The sequence below is a fragment of the Rhyacophila brunnea genome, unplaced genomic scaffold (genome assembly GCF_057557595.1).
Source record: "Rhyacophila brunnea isolate RB1 unplaced genomic scaffold, BYU_Rbru_1.0 scaffold_22, whole genome shotgun sequence".
NCBI classification, from domain to species: domain Eukaryota; kingdom Metazoa; phylum Arthropoda; class Insecta; order Trichoptera; family Rhyacophilidae; genus Rhyacophila; species Rhyacophila brunnea.
In genome coordinates, this window is record NW_028232882.1 from 6,672,368 (window position 1) to 6,691,034 (window position 18,667).

The 18,667-nt window shown below is 37.2% G+C and overlaps 1 protein-coding gene across 1 annotated transcript in view; it reads left to right on the forward strand.

The window, feature by feature from the left end:
* The first annotated feature begins 1,353 nt into the window (after positions 1 to 1,353).
* Positions 1,354 to 18,667, forward strand: part of Taf1 (TATA-box binding protein associated factor 1) — a 53,494-nt gene continuing 36,180 nt past the window's right edge. The window contains exons 1-11 of the mRNA XM_085949338.1: positions 1,354 to 1,814; positions 3,287 to 3,357; positions 5,504 to 5,586; positions 8,661 to 8,778; positions 8,882 to 9,063; positions 11,296 to 11,461; positions 12,425 to 12,547; positions 12,676 to 12,809; positions 13,657 to 13,856; positions 14,225 to 14,384; positions 17,972 to 18,206. Of these exons, the coding sequence (XP_085805464.1) occupies positions 1,583 to 1,814; positions 3,287 to 3,357; positions 5,504 to 5,586; positions 8,661 to 8,778; positions 8,882 to 9,063; positions 11,296 to 11,461; positions 12,425 to 12,547; positions 12,676 to 12,809; positions 13,657 to 13,856; positions 14,225 to 14,384; positions 17,972 to 18,206 (1,704 nt within the window). The 5' untranslated portion in view covers positions 1,354 to 1,582. The remainder of the gene's footprint in view (positions 1,815 to 3,286; positions 3,358 to 5,503; positions 5,587 to 8,660; positions 8,779 to 8,881; positions 9,064 to 11,295; positions 11,462 to 12,424; positions 12,548 to 12,675; positions 12,810 to 13,656; positions 13,857 to 14,224; positions 14,385 to 17,971; positions 18,207 to 18,667) is intronic.

Consider the following 18,667-nt stretch of genomic DNA (forward strand, 5'->3'; position numbering starts at 1 on the left):
CGCCAGTTTATCTTTATTGAAGATATGTTCGGCGCTAGGTGGGATCTTGTTAAGAGTCTCTCGGGTGAAGGTGTCTTTTATACCGGAGAGGATTTTCTTCCGCCTCGTCTGAACCAACTCTGCCCGTTTTTCACAAAGGATTTGGGTGACGTCCTCAGACACTTTGTTGAGTGCTTAAGAGGACCCGAACTCCTTTACGACCGTCTCAAAAAGAGCCGTACCGATGGTGTGGTCGCTGAGGTCGCTGAGGTCGCTGACAGAGTCGACCACTCGCTGTAACGCGTCCCGAATACACTTCTTTTGAGCGAGCATCGCATTTTGGAGGCCGGCGATCGTACACTCCATTAGATGTATCGTTTGCGATGAACGACCGTAGGGGCGTAACTCATCGTTGAGTCCCAACTCAACGAAAGACGGGGCCGTCAAATATTGTATTTGGGTTTCACCGTAGCGAACCCCCACCCAATTATCTGTGTCGAAAAGTTGGAGTCTGGTAAGTTCCGCTACCCAAGCTTTGTCTGGCGTCGGAAAAGCAGGCTTCTGTACCACGACACTAAATACAGGTAACGGAATCCTGTTGGGTTTTCCCGCTGTTTCAGGCCTTGCGGGCGGCCGTAAAAAACTTACCGGAGAGTCGATGTTTACCGTCGGCCTCTGCGGAGTAGGCACCACTGCAGGCAGACCCTGTTGGGTCAAGATTGAAAAAATCTGAGATACCTTGTTATCCAGTGACATTACCCTCAGTGCCCTCAGTTCACCTACTGGATCGTCCAACAGTAATTCTGACTCATTCGAGTCGGTCTCCATCGCTAGTCCCTCCGCGACGTTGCTGGCTTCATTACGCTCCATGTTAATGCACAAATTTCACAATTTAACTGAACTTTCGTTTGACAAAATTTTTTCGCTTCTGACAAAGGAAAAAAATAATCAACTATTGAATAACCAAAGACAAAGTACGCTACGATAGAAGCGTCAGTCCTGCCAGCCTGCTAAACAAGATGAGCAACCAGAGAGATAAATAATCGAGAAGAAAAAGGGGTAAAAAGGGGCCAGCATAGAAGAACACAAGGCAAAAAATACGATCAACATCTCCAAGGGACTTCAGAGTCAACAGCGAATAATATTTGGTTTATATCTACATTATATTGCATGTTCTTTCAGTTACTTCACTTTTACATTATCAAGTTATTATCACAACTTTTGCAGTTGTTTTGCATTTAATCTCGAAATTGAAAAATCTGCAGATGCCTTGGTTTTACATTCACGGTGCGACTCATGTCTAAGTAACCCATAGACCAACCATAGACTAATAAAAGAAATGGCAGCACTAGACAATCATTTTTACATGGCATCACTTATGACTTATTCCAAGTGTCAAAACAAGACCGTTTTTCTCATGAGATCTATTATGTTTATAAACTGAAATTATTAATACATTTTGCAACAGACATAGCCGTACATAATTCAGTGTAAGACAAAAAATATTAGAATTCATTAGGCTGCCACTCGCTGGTGCCACCAACATGCCAGTGAATTGAGAATCCTTCGCGTTTCCTATCAATCATCAGCTAGTTAGCTTTTCATGATGGGGGACAGCGACGACGGAGACGGAAATGATTCAGGCGGCAGTGGCGTCGATTTGACGGGCTTCTTGTTCGGCAACATCGACGAATCCGGCCGGCTGGAGGATGACGATCTCCTGGACGGAGATTCGAAGCGGATGCTCTCGTCGCTGTGCCGGCTGGGCCTCGGCTCGCTTCTAGCCGAGGTCATTGAACCGGGAGACGAGATCCCCGCTGACGAAAAAGATAATGGTCAGTTTTCCACTTGCCAATAACTGTGGGACTGTCCACTTATGGGCCTCGAACGAGCGGAGTTGTTTGCCCGGGTCCGACCCCATTCGGGCCCAATAGGACACACGGATATGGTGGCAACCGAGGCCAATTTTGAGGCCTTTACTAAATTCACCAGAGCGTACGGAGAGCGGGACAACCCCGACTCCCCTTGCGACTCGTCAAACTAAAGACACTTTGATAGTTGCCGATAAATAAATAAAATCCATTTACTTTTGCACTTTGGTACAAGGTTGCGTGCGGCTCCGCTCGAGACAAAAATGAGGGCTTAAATTCTTTGAACTGGTACACTTAAGGGTTATGATAGACGGTCGCGCATCGACGTGACTGCATATACATAACGGGAGCGGAGGCGGGAACCTTTTTCCAAACCATTGCCAATAATATAATAGGTTGTATTGCTCCACGTTGTGGCGAATACACCATTCTTCTCCGTCTGGTATGGGTCCATATATTCTACATGGATCTGTAGGTCAGTATTGGTCAGATTGACCGATGACTAATAGAGATGGAAATTGAAAGAAAAATTGTAAAAAGAAACAAATGTTGCTTGGGTCTAAAGAAGGTGCTATGTTCCAAGCAATGTTCCATGTAAGATGTGCGCGCGCACACCTACCAAAATGTGTCCGCACACATGTTTTCATCCCCCGCATAGTCCTCACACAAAAATATTGTAAAAGAAAGTTTCCTTTGCCAAATTTTAGTTTTGCTCGAATACACGAAACCATCACATACACAATTTTTCGACTCATTTCTCGGCAGGCGAAGGCCAAGTGCGACTAACACGAGCACGCAAGTGAAATGTTACATTGAGCGGTATCACTATATCCGTTTATCAATGACAATGTTCTGCAAATTTAGTATTTAATATATTTTATCAACGAATACTTATTTCCTATTTTTTTACCGCACCGGGTGACACCAACCCTAGTTACGCCACTGCTCAGAAGTGTTGATGATCCGCACACATAATAGAAAAATTAGAGGGAATGTTGGTTCCAAGGTGTTGAACCGACACTTGAAATGCATCTTGTACAAAACACGAATAAGACTAATCGACTACCAAAACCATGGAAAGAGTGTTGGTCTTATTTGAGTAGAGCATGCTGCGCGGTATCTTCATTGATTATAGTCCGGGTGGAGACAGAGATTAACGAATTATAAGTTTTGTATCATACAGTCCATCAAATTGGTTCATCTTAGATGGCTGAGCCATGTAAATAGGAAGAACAAATCACGCATGAGAAAGAAACTTGGGCATTTCTTTGGACAGACCCGGGGCAGGTAGATGGAGGAAGCTAAATCCCATATAGGTTTGAGGCGGCAAGAAGAAGAAGGATGACCAATTTAAATTGTTAGCTGCTAGTAAATCCGTAGAACATGCCACCATATTATAATATCTTATTAGTATTTATTTTATTCCTTGTTTTCAGACTTCTCCACTAAGAGTCCGTCAGCTGTTGACTACTTTGATTTCACTGAATTAGCTGATGATCTAAACGAGGTAATATTAATTTATATATATATATATATATTACGCTATCACCATATCTGGAGTAGAAGTCGAATTGATAGACTATTTTTACTAGGAATGGTTGTAAACTGTCCAGCCAACCCATTAGGTAGTCTCTCTGGATCTAGGGTTCTCAACAGGTTTGTGATCAGGAGCACATTTATACCCAAGATTGGAGTGGTGGGCACATACTATATAATATTATTACTACTTCATTACTTCACCCTCTCACACCCTAGTGTTGGGCATAGGGCAAGCATAAAGACACGCCACTTCCCTCTATCCATCGCCACGTCAAAATACAGTAACATTTGATCAAAATCAGTAGTTTTCAAAAATTTGCAATTACATAATAGGTTAAGCAAATAGTCCATTTCTTATAAAAACAAAAATCTGTTAATACAAACCTCCACACAGTGGAGGCCCATATTATCTTAATAGTATCGGATATGTTAAAAAAAAACTAAAAAAAAATATTGCAAAATTGCGTTCAGCGATGAGGCTCATTTTTGACAAGCAATATGAGCAATAAGCAAAATTGCCACATATAGAATAAGACCAATCCAAAAGGGTCCCTACAGACTCCATTACATATACAAAAATGCACACTTCGTGTATAGTTTACACGCTGGTGGCATCATCGGACATTATTTTTTTCAAAAATGAGGCCTGTGGTTGTATTACAGTCAATGAAGATCGATAAGAATCGAAGAATGATATTTTTTATCCTTCAGGGTGACTGATCTGGATCATTGATTCAGGATGACATTGATCTGGACGAGATCTGGTTTCAATAGGATGGTGCAAAGTGCCATACGGCAACCGCATCCATCGATTTATAGAAATCATAGTTTGACAATAAGTTGATTTTGAGAATAAGGCTTATCTATTGGCCTCCAAGGTTGTGAGATTTGATACCCCTAGATTATTTCCTCTGGGGTTACATGAAGTTACTGGTTATTAACCAACCAGCAACAATTGACGCCTTGGAAGCCAACATTATTCGTGTTGTTCGTGATATACGGCCAGCAGTGTTCGAAAAATACGCTATATAACACACTTCGTCAAGAACAGCCGCGGTAGCCGTATGCCCGAAATCATTATCAAATGTTAATGCTATCTATTTATCTTTCGAATAAAAACATTTTTTTTTTAATGTTATCGGGCTTCAAAAAACACTCTTTAACCCTTTTACTCCCATTCGGCCGATATTTCGGCCCACCATACCTATTTTAGTGTCAGCATTGTTTATAATTATGTCACACCCTAATAACTTACAAGTCATAATTGGTCTGCTGTCGAACTGGAGACCAAAGAGGGTCATAAAAATAATAAAACATTATTTTTATGACACATTTTAAATTCTCATATTTCTTTTTGTTGTTTTATGATTCATATATCACATTACATTATGAATTTTGTAATGTTTATGATCTGACCTAACAAACAATGAATGCCTACTGTTCTTTTGGTAGGATGGTGGAAAAATACACGAATAAATATTATAATGGTTTAGTGCTTTGAAACTTATTTTTTGAAATTAGTTCATTCCCATATCAGTTAGTCCTCGATACTGTATCGAATTCTCGTGCGATTTCGTGAATTGAATAATATTCTTGAATACCTTGACACTACACGATTTTTTTTTTTGATTACTTTATAAAAATTCTATTTCATAGAGAAATAATATGTTTATTTTTTTTTCTGTTACTCGATAAGAATAGATTATACTATGAAATTTGATATATCAATTATAAATAAAAAAATGTTGTCACATTTGTTTAGTAGTTCAAACATAGTTTTATCCGTTCATTTCTAAATAAATATTGATACATTATTTTTTTCTTTTGTTTTATTTATGTCAACTATCAATATTGTTACTTATTATTGCTTTATACACCATTGAGAACACACAAAAAAAAATTTCAAATTTTGAAAGCATGTGTAGAATTATTTATTTAAAAAAAACTAAATCGACGATTTTTTGTCAAAAAACACTTGGGAGTTTTCACATATGCTAGGCTAAATCAGCTGGGAGTAAAAGGGTTAAATACAAGACGTTTTGATTATTAGATCTAAATATTGATTTATGAGTAATTCTACTTTTAAAACCCCATAAAATTTTTTTCTCTTTTAGGATTCTATAAACGAAGACGGTTACGATGGAGATATGGAGGGTGACGGAAGCCTTATGCCACCTCCGCAAGCACCTACTGATTGGTTTGTATACCTACATATCTGTGGTCATTGTTAATTTGTTACAAAACTGTTTTGCAAATCTCATACAGTCGAACTTGGTTATTACGATCACGGAAATAGCGAGATCTCGAATTTAATGAGGAAACATTTGTTGACATTTTAGTTTATGATTTTCTCCATACATTTATTCACTTTTATAACGAGCTACTTCTCGGGTATACCTACCGAACAAAACTGTCAATGTGTCGATCGTTTAAAAACAACATTTTTGACCCTAAGCAATAAAATCCGACCGTAGACTGATGCCGCCGGGATCGGATTACGTTTATGACTCTAGTTAAGTGTCTAAGTACCTAATTCGTGTTTTCGCCGACAACGTTGAAAAAGTATCCACGCATATGGTTGAAATTGCATGTAAAAAATCCAAGCTTTGTAAAGTCAGTAGGTACCTACTAGCGCCGGCGGCTCAGTACTTCATTACAATAAACAACTTCTTTTATAGTTTATGAATGCCATGCTTTTTTCGGGGATTTTTACAATGGTTTTCAGATTTTTTATGTTCCATGCTTAAATAGAACGTGGCGCGAAAAATGTTATATAACGATATAACAGCAAATTCAGTCGGTCCCATCTTCCCAAGTTCGACTGTAGTTTATAATGAAAAATATTTTTTCTCTATTGATTTAGCATTTAGTGATTGGGAAAGAATGCTGTTGAGAAAAGCAAAATGTTTCTTTAAAAATCAAAAAATGAGTTAAACATGCTATAGATGCCGTATCTGACATTTCTTGGTGGCAAAAATACATCTATTATATTGTTTAGCAGAAGGTTGTTTCCTGCGCGTGTGCGTGACAAGGAACTATCGGTACATTAAGAAAACACTTCATATGTCGTTTTGTAGAACTGTATTTCATCACGTGATCACATACTACCAATTACGAATATATTATGTACTACATTGTAAAGTTTTACAACACTTTAGCGTGCAACACTTTTAGCGGACAGGTGCGTCCAGGCGAACTCTACTGACGGCAGCGAGTCATTAGTGTCCTGTCATTTTGGGGTATCTGTTTCACTGCTGTCTATACGCCAGCATGGTTATAGACAACCGTGAAACCTCTACAATGCCAATTCAACCCATAGCATATATATACACAAATGAGAAAAAGGATCAGTGGAATCAACGCCTCAATTACTAAATTCTACACAGAGATATTGGAGTTCCCATACAAAATAGTCCAAAAAGCAATCTTCTTTGGCTCTCCTGAACAGTGGCAATTTTAAACAACCCCTTTCTGCCTTTCGCACACAAAATTATCTTAGACAAAGGGAGCATCTGTTTTATAATAATTAGTTTACGTAATTCTTTCAATATTGACATATAAATTACATACTTATTATATAGTTACGAGGGTGGGTCAATAATTCCTTAGAAAAAAGCATTAAAACAGTTTTTATTTTTGTATTTTTTTTTTATTTCTCAACATAATCTCCTTGGAGCTCAATACACTTGGTTAGACGTTTCTCATTTTTTTTTAAACCGTCAGAAAAATAAGTTTTCGGAAGGTCCTCAAAATAAGCATTTGTCCGATCGATGACTTCTTTATTTGAAAAAAAACGTTGTCCACTTAGCCATTTTTTTAAGTTTGGGAAAAGGAAAAAGTCACTGGGGGCTAAATCTGGCGAATACGGTGGGTGGTCGACCAATTCGAACTTCAATTCTTCAATTTTAGCCATTGATCGTAAACATGTGTGAACACGGGCATTGTCCTGATGAAAGAGGATTTTTTTCCTGTTTAAATGAGGCCGTTTTTCTTCAATTTCGTTTTTTAGCTGGTCCAATAAAAATGCATAATAATCCCCTGTTATTGTTTTTCCTTTTTCCAAATAGTCAACAAAAATAATTCCACGTGCATCCCAAAATACAGTAGCCATAACCTTACCAGCTGATTTTACGGTTTTCGCCTTCTTTGGACATGGTTCGCCTTTCGCAATCCACTGCTTTGACTGTTCTTTCGTCTCGGGAGTATAGTGGTGTATCCATGTTTCATCTACAGTCACAAAGCGACGAAAAAATTCATCCGGATTGCGTTGTATGAGCGACAACAGGGCTTTAGAGGCCACCACCATATTGCGTTTATTGTCGACTGTGAGCAAACGCGGCACCCATCTTGCAGAAACTTTTTTCATGCCCAATTTGTCATGTAAAATAGAAATGACGCTACCTTTTGAGATCCCTGTAACCTCAATTATCTCACTCAACTTTAATCTTCGGTCACTTAACACCATATCGTGGATTTTATTGATCATTTCTGGTGTAGTCACCTCTACATGACGTCCTGAGCGTGGTTCATCCTTTGTTGATGTACGACCACGTTTAAATTCATTTAACCAGTTATAAATAGTTGCAAGTGAAGGAGCAGATATGCCGTGAACTAAATCCAACTCATTTTTTATTTCCTTTGCTGTTAACCCTTTTATATTAAAATGTTTAATAACAGCTCTAAACTCAATTTTCACCATTTTTGTAAACAAGCAAATTTTTTTTTTTAAATGTACGAAAATAAAAAACAACAACCCGACCAATCTGATTGAAACTTCGCAGCATACTGAATCGGTAGTGCCGCTGCATGAAAACAAACCGCTTACAGTACTAGTCGCGCCACCTGTCGGCTTTTCTAAGGACTTATTGACCCACCCTCGTATTATAGCGCCTGTACACGTGCATGTATTTATTTGCAGCAATAGTGAGTATTTTAAACAATCGTGACAATAACTGCCACGTTTTTTCTCCCAATGTTCAGAAGTAATCTACCATTGGTAGTGTCAATTGAGAGGGCAATAACCATCTTCACTCAAATAGCTTTGGATATTCATATATTTCACTTATGTTAGTTTAGGTGTACATTGTTTTATCAGTTTTTAAGGTAGGGTTTACTTGGTTCACTCAGTGTGTAGGGTAAATACTCTGTATTTTTATTTAAATATTGTTAATACTTATTTTTTGTCATGAATTGAATAATATGAAAGGTCCATCTCAATGCATGACGGTTTTTTTTTTTGTTCATAATATATATATTTTACTTTAAATATAGTGGATCTGCAAAAGACATCGCAAAGCGTCGCTTGGAAACTCCATTGGCAGCCATGTTGCCCTCCAAATATGCCAATGTCGATGTTCGAGAACTCTTTCCAGACTTTCGACTTGATAAAGTAAGTAATGTATTATCTAAATCTGCGATAAACTTAATCTTAACGTCAAATTATTATAAAAAATAAATAACAGGCCACAATTGTAATTAATGGAATATTTCAGGTTCTCCGCTTCTCTCGTCTGTTCGGGCCCGGCAAAGCCTCCAGCTTACCGCAGATTTGGAGAGGAGTGAAGAAAAGGAGGCGCAGAAGACGAACGGACTCGGCGTCCAGCGATAACCTCAACGATTCCTCCTCAAAAACTCAACCGCAACCCTGTTCCGATGATGAGGATAAATTGCTCAGGTGAATAATATACTGTATCTGTACATAGTCACTATTCTGTTTTTTTCAAACAGAGAAACTTATTTCAATGCTACAAGTTGCCATTTTTAAGTCGATAGTCAAGACTACAGTCTTGATAATGGTGTTACAGCCGAAATTGCTATCGACTTAAAAAAAAACAATCTACAGAATTGAATACAATTTATATTATCGTTTTATAAAATCAATTAATCAATTCAATACATCGATGCATGATCACAATGACAGATTTATATGCTTGCATGGCTGTTTGGTTCAGGCGGTAAGAAAAATTGAAACTGCTCTTTCCTTATTGCAGGCATTACACACAAAATCGTTATTGAATATGACCATGGCTGTCACAATTTTTTTCTGATCATTCTATACTTTTTCCGCAGTTGGAATATTTAAATACTGATGCATTAAAAGATTTTCAATATTTCATCCATTATTTTCATTGTAAATTTAGTCCATACGGAGTTATTAAATAGCCATCACCATAAATACTGCATTTTTTGTTATGTTTATAAAGTCTCGGTAAAGGTATCGGTGCCAATTGCTGTGGGTGCATTTATTTGATACACCCAGAACTTGAGTTTGAGAAATCTCGTCTCTAGAATTTTCAAGAAATAATCCGAAAAAGTGAATCTCGAATCTTGAGAAATTAAATTCCCGAAATTTCGAGAATACTTAGGTAGGTACTCATTTCTCGAGAAATCAATAACGAGAATTTGTTTTAGGACATAAATAACAAAAGGAAGTTGAAATGGAAAAAGAAAGCGGTCGACCAGTACCTGATTATAAAAAAATCACCATAAAGTCAAATTCAGATTCTTAACATTGATCCATAATAGAAATAATAGAAGACCTAAAAAAGTCTCGAATTTGATCTGAAACGGATTCGGCTTGCAGAAAATTGAGGGCAGATGTGTGAAACAAAGAAATAGAGATATTTCTCAAGAAATCAATAAACTAATCTCAAGATCATCTAGATCAGTGTTCTTCAACCTTTTAACACCCGCGGCCCGGTGAACATATGAGAAATATTTTGCGGACCGGAATTTTATTTATTAAATCTTATGTTTTCAAATTACAACTTTTAGTTAGTGCCACATCTGCTGCTGCTTCTTTGTAAGCAAATTTGATATACGTGGTTGAAGCATTGTTTCTGGGAGACGAAGCGCTGCATTAATATCCATTCGATTTCTCTGTTTGGTTTTTATTACTGGCATAGATGAAAAATTCTGTTTCCATAAATATGGAGTCGAAAAAATTACCAGTAATCTGATCTTTATAATTCAGAGATGGATACCTTTATCAAAAGATATTCAAAATTGAGACAATGATTGCATTTTATGTCTGGATACCAGAGTGACGTCAGATGATAGCTCGATCAGCTTTTCTCTCTTACGATGATCAAGTGCGCATGATTTAATATCTTCAAAAAGGGATTATTAATCCAGAGGTTAGAGGTCCGGCTTTACGTAGATCTTAATTTTAAGAGAAATATTTATTCAAGTTTTCAGCTAGCGCATTTTAAATGTTGGCTTATGATGTTGAATATGACTTTCTGGTATCAGCAGTATTCAAAAATTCTCCCACCATTTCATCTAGTACGAATTCCCCGAATTGTGTAGCGATATAGTCGGTTGATAGCATGGTGAAAGCTTTCATGGACCGGTAATAAATTCTTGCAGACCACCGGTTGAATAACACTGATCTAGATACATCTGGTATGAATAATCAAAAACTTGAAATGTAGATAATGATACCTGCGAGAGACAGAACAAATATGCTTATTATTATTGAATTGAAAAAACAGATTGATGATGTAAAGTGATTGCACAGCACACATTTATTGAGTGTAAAAAATATTATTACTTGCATATTTATCAAGACCAAACATTTTGTATGGTGACAAATAATTTAGATACTACCGCAGCTCGACAAATATGTCTTGACTGCTTTGAGCAATAATTCATCCAAATGTTGGAATAGAAGCGAATAAAAAAATATTAGCTTAACATACAAGGATGGGTTATTATGATAAGAAGAGATAGGTAAAACACAAATTTGTTGTACAGTGACGGCAATCTTTAAACTGATATATTCAGTACATGTTTGTTTTTTATATTCTCCATATGGACTAAAAGTGAGTGAGTAGTAATATTAACGAGGAATGGCCTTATGTAATCACAAGAAAAAATATTGATGCTGTTGATTTGTTGTGTATAGGGCGTGCGAGGAGGGCAGCAGTGGCACAGGTGGGGGCACGGGCGCAAGCGGGGGAGCTGAACGGCAGACCACGGCCCATTGGCGCTTCGGTCCCGCGCAAGTTTGGTACGACATGCTGCAAGTGCCCGAATCGGGGGAAGGCTTCAATTATGGATTCAAACTGAAGGTATTGTGTTATTTAAGGCCATCCACATGAATACTCAAAAAAGACGAGACTAAAACTCTGGTATCGAGCTAATGTATTTCAATGGCGGCTCGCTGACGGCAAGACTGGAATCTCTCAGTTTCAAAACGTCCGCGACCGTAACCGAGGAGCCGCGACATGCTAGTCTCCCAGTCTCTCAGTTTCCAGTCACCCATAAAACAGTGTTACCAATATCAGTAGATTATATTTTCTTACCAGAATTGGTAGCACTGAACTGAACTAAACAAGCAATTATAAGTCAAGACGTCAAAAGTTAAAGATAGGCAAACCGATTTTTAATTTAAAATATGTGGCAGATGTTGAGTAATACTCCTGTCTGTATAATTACAGGCTGCCAGAATATTCCCGTAAAGATATGGAAAAAGCTTAGAATGAAGTAGTAAAGACAATGGGTTTGACAGTTTGAGATTATGAGATTATTAGGTTTCTGTAGCGCCATGTGCGAAGCATCAGTCACTGGCCAGTAATTTATGAGTTCCATCACCAACCAGTTCATCAGATTTTAGTTTCTGCGTGAGCGGATGGCCTTAATCTTTCAGTATTTTGTAAACATGCGGTGGTAAACAGCGATAGAGATGGTGTATTCTCATCTAAGCTCGTTCAAAATCATAATAATAGACAGAAAGATTATTTGAGGGAGGTCCATTTTGAAAAAAAATTTAAAAAGAAACTGCAATTTTCCAGGTACATTCCCCATACCCAGCCACTCAACACTTTGAGTCTAGCGATGAGCACCTGGAACGCAGGTATAACTAGGGGTGTTGTCGCATCCACATGTGGTTATCGAATGTGCTAAGCTGAATAGCGATAATTATTAGGATCGTTAGTGTCCGATTGTGTGATCCACGCTGTCTTGTCTTTTAGACATGCTTAAAGTTGCATCAGTTGTTGGCTAAAATTATTCAGTGATGGTTATTTTTGCAGAACCCTGATGCTGAACCAGACCCGGAGCCGGAGGAAACATTCCCTGATGAAGCATATTTGATGGTCTCTCAACTCCAGTGGGAAGATGATGTTGTGTGGGACGGGACAGAGATTAAACATAAGGTCTCATTGTTGCTACCATTTTTTTGGCTAAATTACATATTAAATTGTTTCGATTACTAGCAGATTCAGTTTAAATACTCAAATAATCAACCAATTAAAATAGTATTTGAACATTGTTGTTATTTTAGGTGATGGCGAGACTGAATAGCAAAACTAATGCAGCCGGCTGGTTACCAAGCAGTGGCAATCGAACCGCACAAGCTTTCTCGCATCCTGGGCGAGCTCCCCTACCCCACCTACCCAAACATCCGCCACCGCACACGTAAGTAACCATTATCAAATTATTGCATATTACGTATAAATATTAATGATCATTTATTACTAAATTAAACATTCGTTATTCATAACTACAAGAATGTCAATAACAAAATTGGCTAACGCCGAACATCGGTTATAATTAAGTTAGTAATATCATTTACATATCTTAATTGAACACTAAAGTCGATCACCGCGATTGGCGGAATTGAGCCTCAGTTTTACCTCAGTTTAATCGTAGTTATAAGAAATTAATTCGCATGAATCTTGGAAGGATCGATAACATATAGGTAAGAGTATTCACCTGGAAAGTGAAAGATGTGAGTTCGAGTCCCAGTGAGCCAAACTTGGTTTTTCAAAATGATATATTTTTTATAATTAAGAATCGAACATTCTTAAATCTTGTGTGTTAAAACCCTTTAAATACCGGGAAGAATTAGAATTTTGGTACCCGGCGGGCCATAAATTTCTATGAAAAAATAAAACCTTTGAAACATCATTATTTAGAAATATATAACATAAAAGTTTATCATAAAGACTTGTATATCGGTTAAGAATGTCACCATGATTACAAGAGATGGCAGTATATTGTGTGTAATATATTAATTTTTATACAAAAACTGACTGGGGCTAGCGCAGTGAGTGTAAAGTACAGCACATGCACACGCTCATTTTCTATGGCTGTTCTTGCATGCACGGATTTATAGAGTGCGTAAACATGCTTGTGGCATACATCCAGTTGAATATTAAGTATAGAATAAAAAATACTATTTTTCCCAAAAAATTTGGACTACATATAAATAAGTTAATGTGATTTTCTGTAGTCTTTATAAAAATGCAATAATCCGTTTCAGCGGCGATGACGACACGTGGTACAGCATCTTTCCGGTGGAGAATGAGGAACTGGTGTACGGTCGGTGGGAGGAGGAGGTGATCTGGGATGCAACTGCCATGGACAGCTTACCCGAACCCAAAGTCCTCACTTTAGACCCCAATGATGAGAATATTGTGCTGGGAATACCCGACGATATTGACCCTTCCAAAATACAAGCAGGTATTTTATTCAACAATCTGAGCATATTGTCATCTGGATTTTTCAATGATTCTTGTTTTAGCATGTAATATTCCTTACCTTTCAAATGATGTATCGTTCACTGCTCTAGTCGAAGTGGGTGTGGAACACTGTAAACAAACGTAGGTGTACCAAAATGTAAGACATTCTATTTCAAAAGGAATGATAAAAATAAATCTTCCTACTTTAAATTATTATAAGATAAGGTTTTTTATCATCTTATCCATCGGCGTATTAGCCAGACTAATTCGAACATGACGTTGCGGTTCTCTCTGAAGTCATTATGTATTCTCTATTTCTTGTCATAGTATACTTCGACATTTCATATAGCTGCTGTTATATCTTTACAGACCGTGGGCCACAGCCAAAGGTTAAAATTCCCCACCCGCACGTGAAGAAATCCAAACTGCTGCTGGGCAAAGCGGGCGTGATCAACGTCCTTCAAGAGGATGCTCCTCCGCCCCCGCCAAAGTCACCCGACCGGGATCCATTCAACATTTCCAATGACGTGTAAGTGTTGCCGTACTCTGTTCTACGCTATCTTACACGTAAATTGTACGTAAAACATTTCACCGTAGTACAGTTCGCCGTGAGTTTTCTTATTGGAAAGAGATTACTGTATACGGTCTCCAATTTTATTAGATTCAATATGAACGTTAATTCAATTGTCATAGCTGATTTTGGCAAAATTCATAAATTCAAAAATGAAAACGTAACCTAACCTAACAAATAATCCAGTATATCGGCTATTTTCAAAATTTGTTTGCTGCTGGCTTCCTGTAAAGTGTAAACTGACAAGAACCGTGTTTTATTAGGTTCGTTTCTTTCAACCTGTACGAAACAAATCAAATTAAACCATAGACAATATACATACAAATTCTATGAGACCGGAAATGGTTTGAGATTTGACGTTTGGTTCAGTGTATCATTGAAAATCAAACCGTTCTCGGACCATCAGAAATGGTTTGACATGAAACTTCAAACCAATTCGAACGGTTCATAGACTAAGGCGATCTGTCAAACGGGAAATCATTAAAAAGTATACATAACCTGAAAACGATATCAATCTAAGATTTTCTACAAATATTTCGTTTGTTATTTTCTCGACATTTGACTTTTAATATAATATTTTGTAGGATTAAGGAAAATCGACATGCCTAAAAACAGCATTCTCCGGCATGTGTAAGATCATCGTGATATGTTAATATTAATATTTTAGATTTAGTAGGTACTTTGTATTTTTGGTTTTCAATACAATGGATTTATTTCATTGTATCCCATTATTTTTTGAATCGTCGTCAGAAGATTCGTCTGATGATGATTTTTTCATGCTGGAAGACTTTCAGCCCATTAATTCGTTAATTCGTTGTAGTATTGTACAATAATTATTATTCGGACGCGCTGAAGGACTGCCGGTTGAAGTTTCAAAGTTCGTTTTTGTTTTGTTTGGTGCTATGACGTGGAGTTGCCGTTTTATGGAAATAAATGATTGAATTAATTTTAAGCACTGGCAACACTAATTAGTTGTCAGAAAAGCGTTTCCGTGGACATTTACCAAACGGTTCCAAACCAAACCGTCCCATTTCGTTTGTTTGATGCAGGTTGAATGATACAGACTTATTTAGACATGAATTTTATGTCGGTAGGTACTATACGATAGGGATTGCAAAACCGGTATTTCAAAACCGGTATTCAATTATTTATAGATACCGAAATACCGGTTTCAAAAATCCAATATACCGGTATTTTCGGTATTAAGAAAGCATACACATTTATGTTTTTCGAAATTGAAATTAATGTTATTTTGACATTACTTACTACTATATTGTATATTAAATTGAATGTATAAGTTTTATGCTGTCAAAATGCAAATATATTGACTGAAACTAACAAAGGTTAAATAATATTAAAATAAAAATATACTCATAGAATAATAATTGTCGCGATGAATTAACATATTTCGAAAAAGATAACATTCGTGGCTAATGTTTCCATTTATTTTTATTATTATTATATTTATTATTATAACTATTGATCCAACGTTGATAGTATATCCAACAAACGTTGAATTCCAGAGAGATTTTTCTGGCACCCGGAGCAGTTGTAAAATATTATGATCTATGCATATTTACAAAGGTACTTTAGGCTGCTATAAAATAGTGTTTTAAATAGATTTTAATATTAATATTTATTGACAGGTACAGTAAAACCTCGTTAATAAGAACACGGATAATTCGAAATTTTCGCAAATAAAAGTCCCTTGAACATTATTTTCATATAAAACCATATCTTTAATTCGTAATTCGAAATCGAAAATCGATTCGAGTCCTGAGATACAAAAATATTCAATAAATCATAATAAAGTACACTATTTCATGAGCCAGTCATTGAAAATTATGAGATTTTTCTTAAAACATCATAAATTACTTATTTTAAGAAGGTAATATGAATCCTGACATTTTATGACCCATTGAAACACACGGAATCGGAAATAATCTATGATTGTAAATTAAATTAATGAAAATCAAAAAATAAATATTTTTTTTTAAATTTTAATATTTTTCGTTTTTCGGTCCCATGGAATTCGTATTAATGAGGTTTTACTGTACTTCTTTTTTTCTATAATATGTTTTAACGAATACCGGTATTCAATAAGAAATACCGGTATTAATATATTCATTCGGTATTGTAATCCCTACTATACGACCCAAAGAGGTTGGACAGTCTTTAATATACGGCCATATATTTCTGATACAACATTTCACGGTGAAGTGTGATATGGCGAACTGCATACGTAGTAAGTTTCCGGACATGGCCTTACATATACAAACTCAACACAACTGTAACTCATCGACTTTCTGTATGTTTTTAGTTCAGGTTCACAAACCTCGTGTAATTTAATGTACTGACACATCCATCATTGTTGGTTGGAGAAACATTTGTTGACCGATGCAATTATCATAGTTGGAAGCACTCAGCATGAATGTCGTTTGGTTGTAAAAAAAACAGTTGGAAGCACAGTTTCAATTTAAAAAAATTGCTGCCACCACCCACAGAATCTATACTAATCATAGCGCACGAGTTACTTTTCAAGCTAGTAAAAGCAATGGCTGTGTACCCGCACCGGTCTGTCAGATCGCTCAAAGAAAGAGTTGAAAATCACAATGGCGGCAGCAATCATAAGTACATTTCAGATTAAGAAACATCTGGTTTTTAAAAATCCTAATCATCCCAAATCAGATACACACTACCAAAAACGTATTCGTCAATACATATTTCGATGTTTCGGTCATTGAAATTTCGAATTTCACTACCTCTTTAAAAAAGGATAAAACCTGCATTTTTTAAATCGAACTGACTAATGCCTTGATTACACGTAACGAGTACAGTAGCGAGACAGCAAAATGTCACTAGGCCGAGAAAGTCGTGTGAGCGAGTGTTTATATGTATTTTTCTCTTTTCGACTTTTGTGGCAAGTCAGTTCACTTTCGATCAAAAAGCAGGCTAGTTTTGTGTACTGAAACATAGATCGTAAAACGTACATTAAAAAATATAGAATTGAATGAATTATTGCGCGAAGAAGATAAATGTCTTTGGACAAGACAATGGATTTTAAGGAGACCAGATCGTGGTGCAACATACACTCTTTTTAGTGAATTGGAGTTAGAAGACCCTGATGAATTTAGAGCGCTTCTGAGAATGGATGTAGAACATTTTAATAAATTGTTAAAAAATATTACTCCAATGATACAAAGATACGAGTGGCGAGTACGCACCGAGTGTGTGTTTAAACATGCCGAGCGGGCTAGCGAGTCAGTGCTCATAGGGTGGGGTTGGGCACTCTGTCTAGTAAATAGAAAAGGGTCCAAGTGACTGTCTCGCCATCCTACTAGGCCGAACGCTCGATAATATGTTTATACCAACCGAGAACACTGTTTCGCCACTGTACTCGTTGCGTGTAATCAAGGCATAATCACTCTTCTCGCATTTTACGCCCAGTTTACTGGATATCAATATACCTATTTAAGTAAGTATTTAAGTAATTAAGTCAGTAGTAGTAGTATCAGAGTGTAAAATTAATGAATTTGGGTTTACAGTCACTACGCTGCTAGATCGTCGACACTGCGACTGAGAGCAGGTGGTGGCCAGTTGATCCAGCACAGCACCCCAGTGGTGGAGCTGCGAGCCCCCTTCGTCCAAACGCACATGGGAGCTGCCCGTTTGCGCTCTTTCCACCGTCCGCCAGCCAGAAAGTACTCCCACGGAGTGCTCTCCACCCTAGGACCTCATCCGCTCTTCCCCTTGCTTAAGCACATCAAGAAAAAGGCCAAGGTAATTTTGGGGTCGTCGATTCAATGTAATTCTCCTTCGTCTCACCTGAAGGGAACCGACTGTCCGCATGAGGTGCGAATGAAGCGTCTGATGGTCTCGAAGAATGAGTGAGGCCAGCAGAGCGTCTCCAGCACGAAGCCAGAATAGACAGACAACCATAGTAGGGTGCACCCGAGGCAATATCTGATGACCAAGTCTGCAAGTGCAACAAAATGACAAAAAATTCACATTCACTTCGAAATCCTACAAGTTGAGGAAAATATTGATGCCTTTGCTACCTTCTGGAGATTGAATGACGATTTAAGTGAGAAAATCAGTAAAATGCAATAAATCGCAGAATTTTGTGATACTTTTTTCTAATGAATAAAACGAAATTTAAATCTTTTAAAAGATAGATAATATATAATATCTTGATTTTTGACAGTGACTCAAGACTAGAAATAATTTTTTTTTTTTCCGAC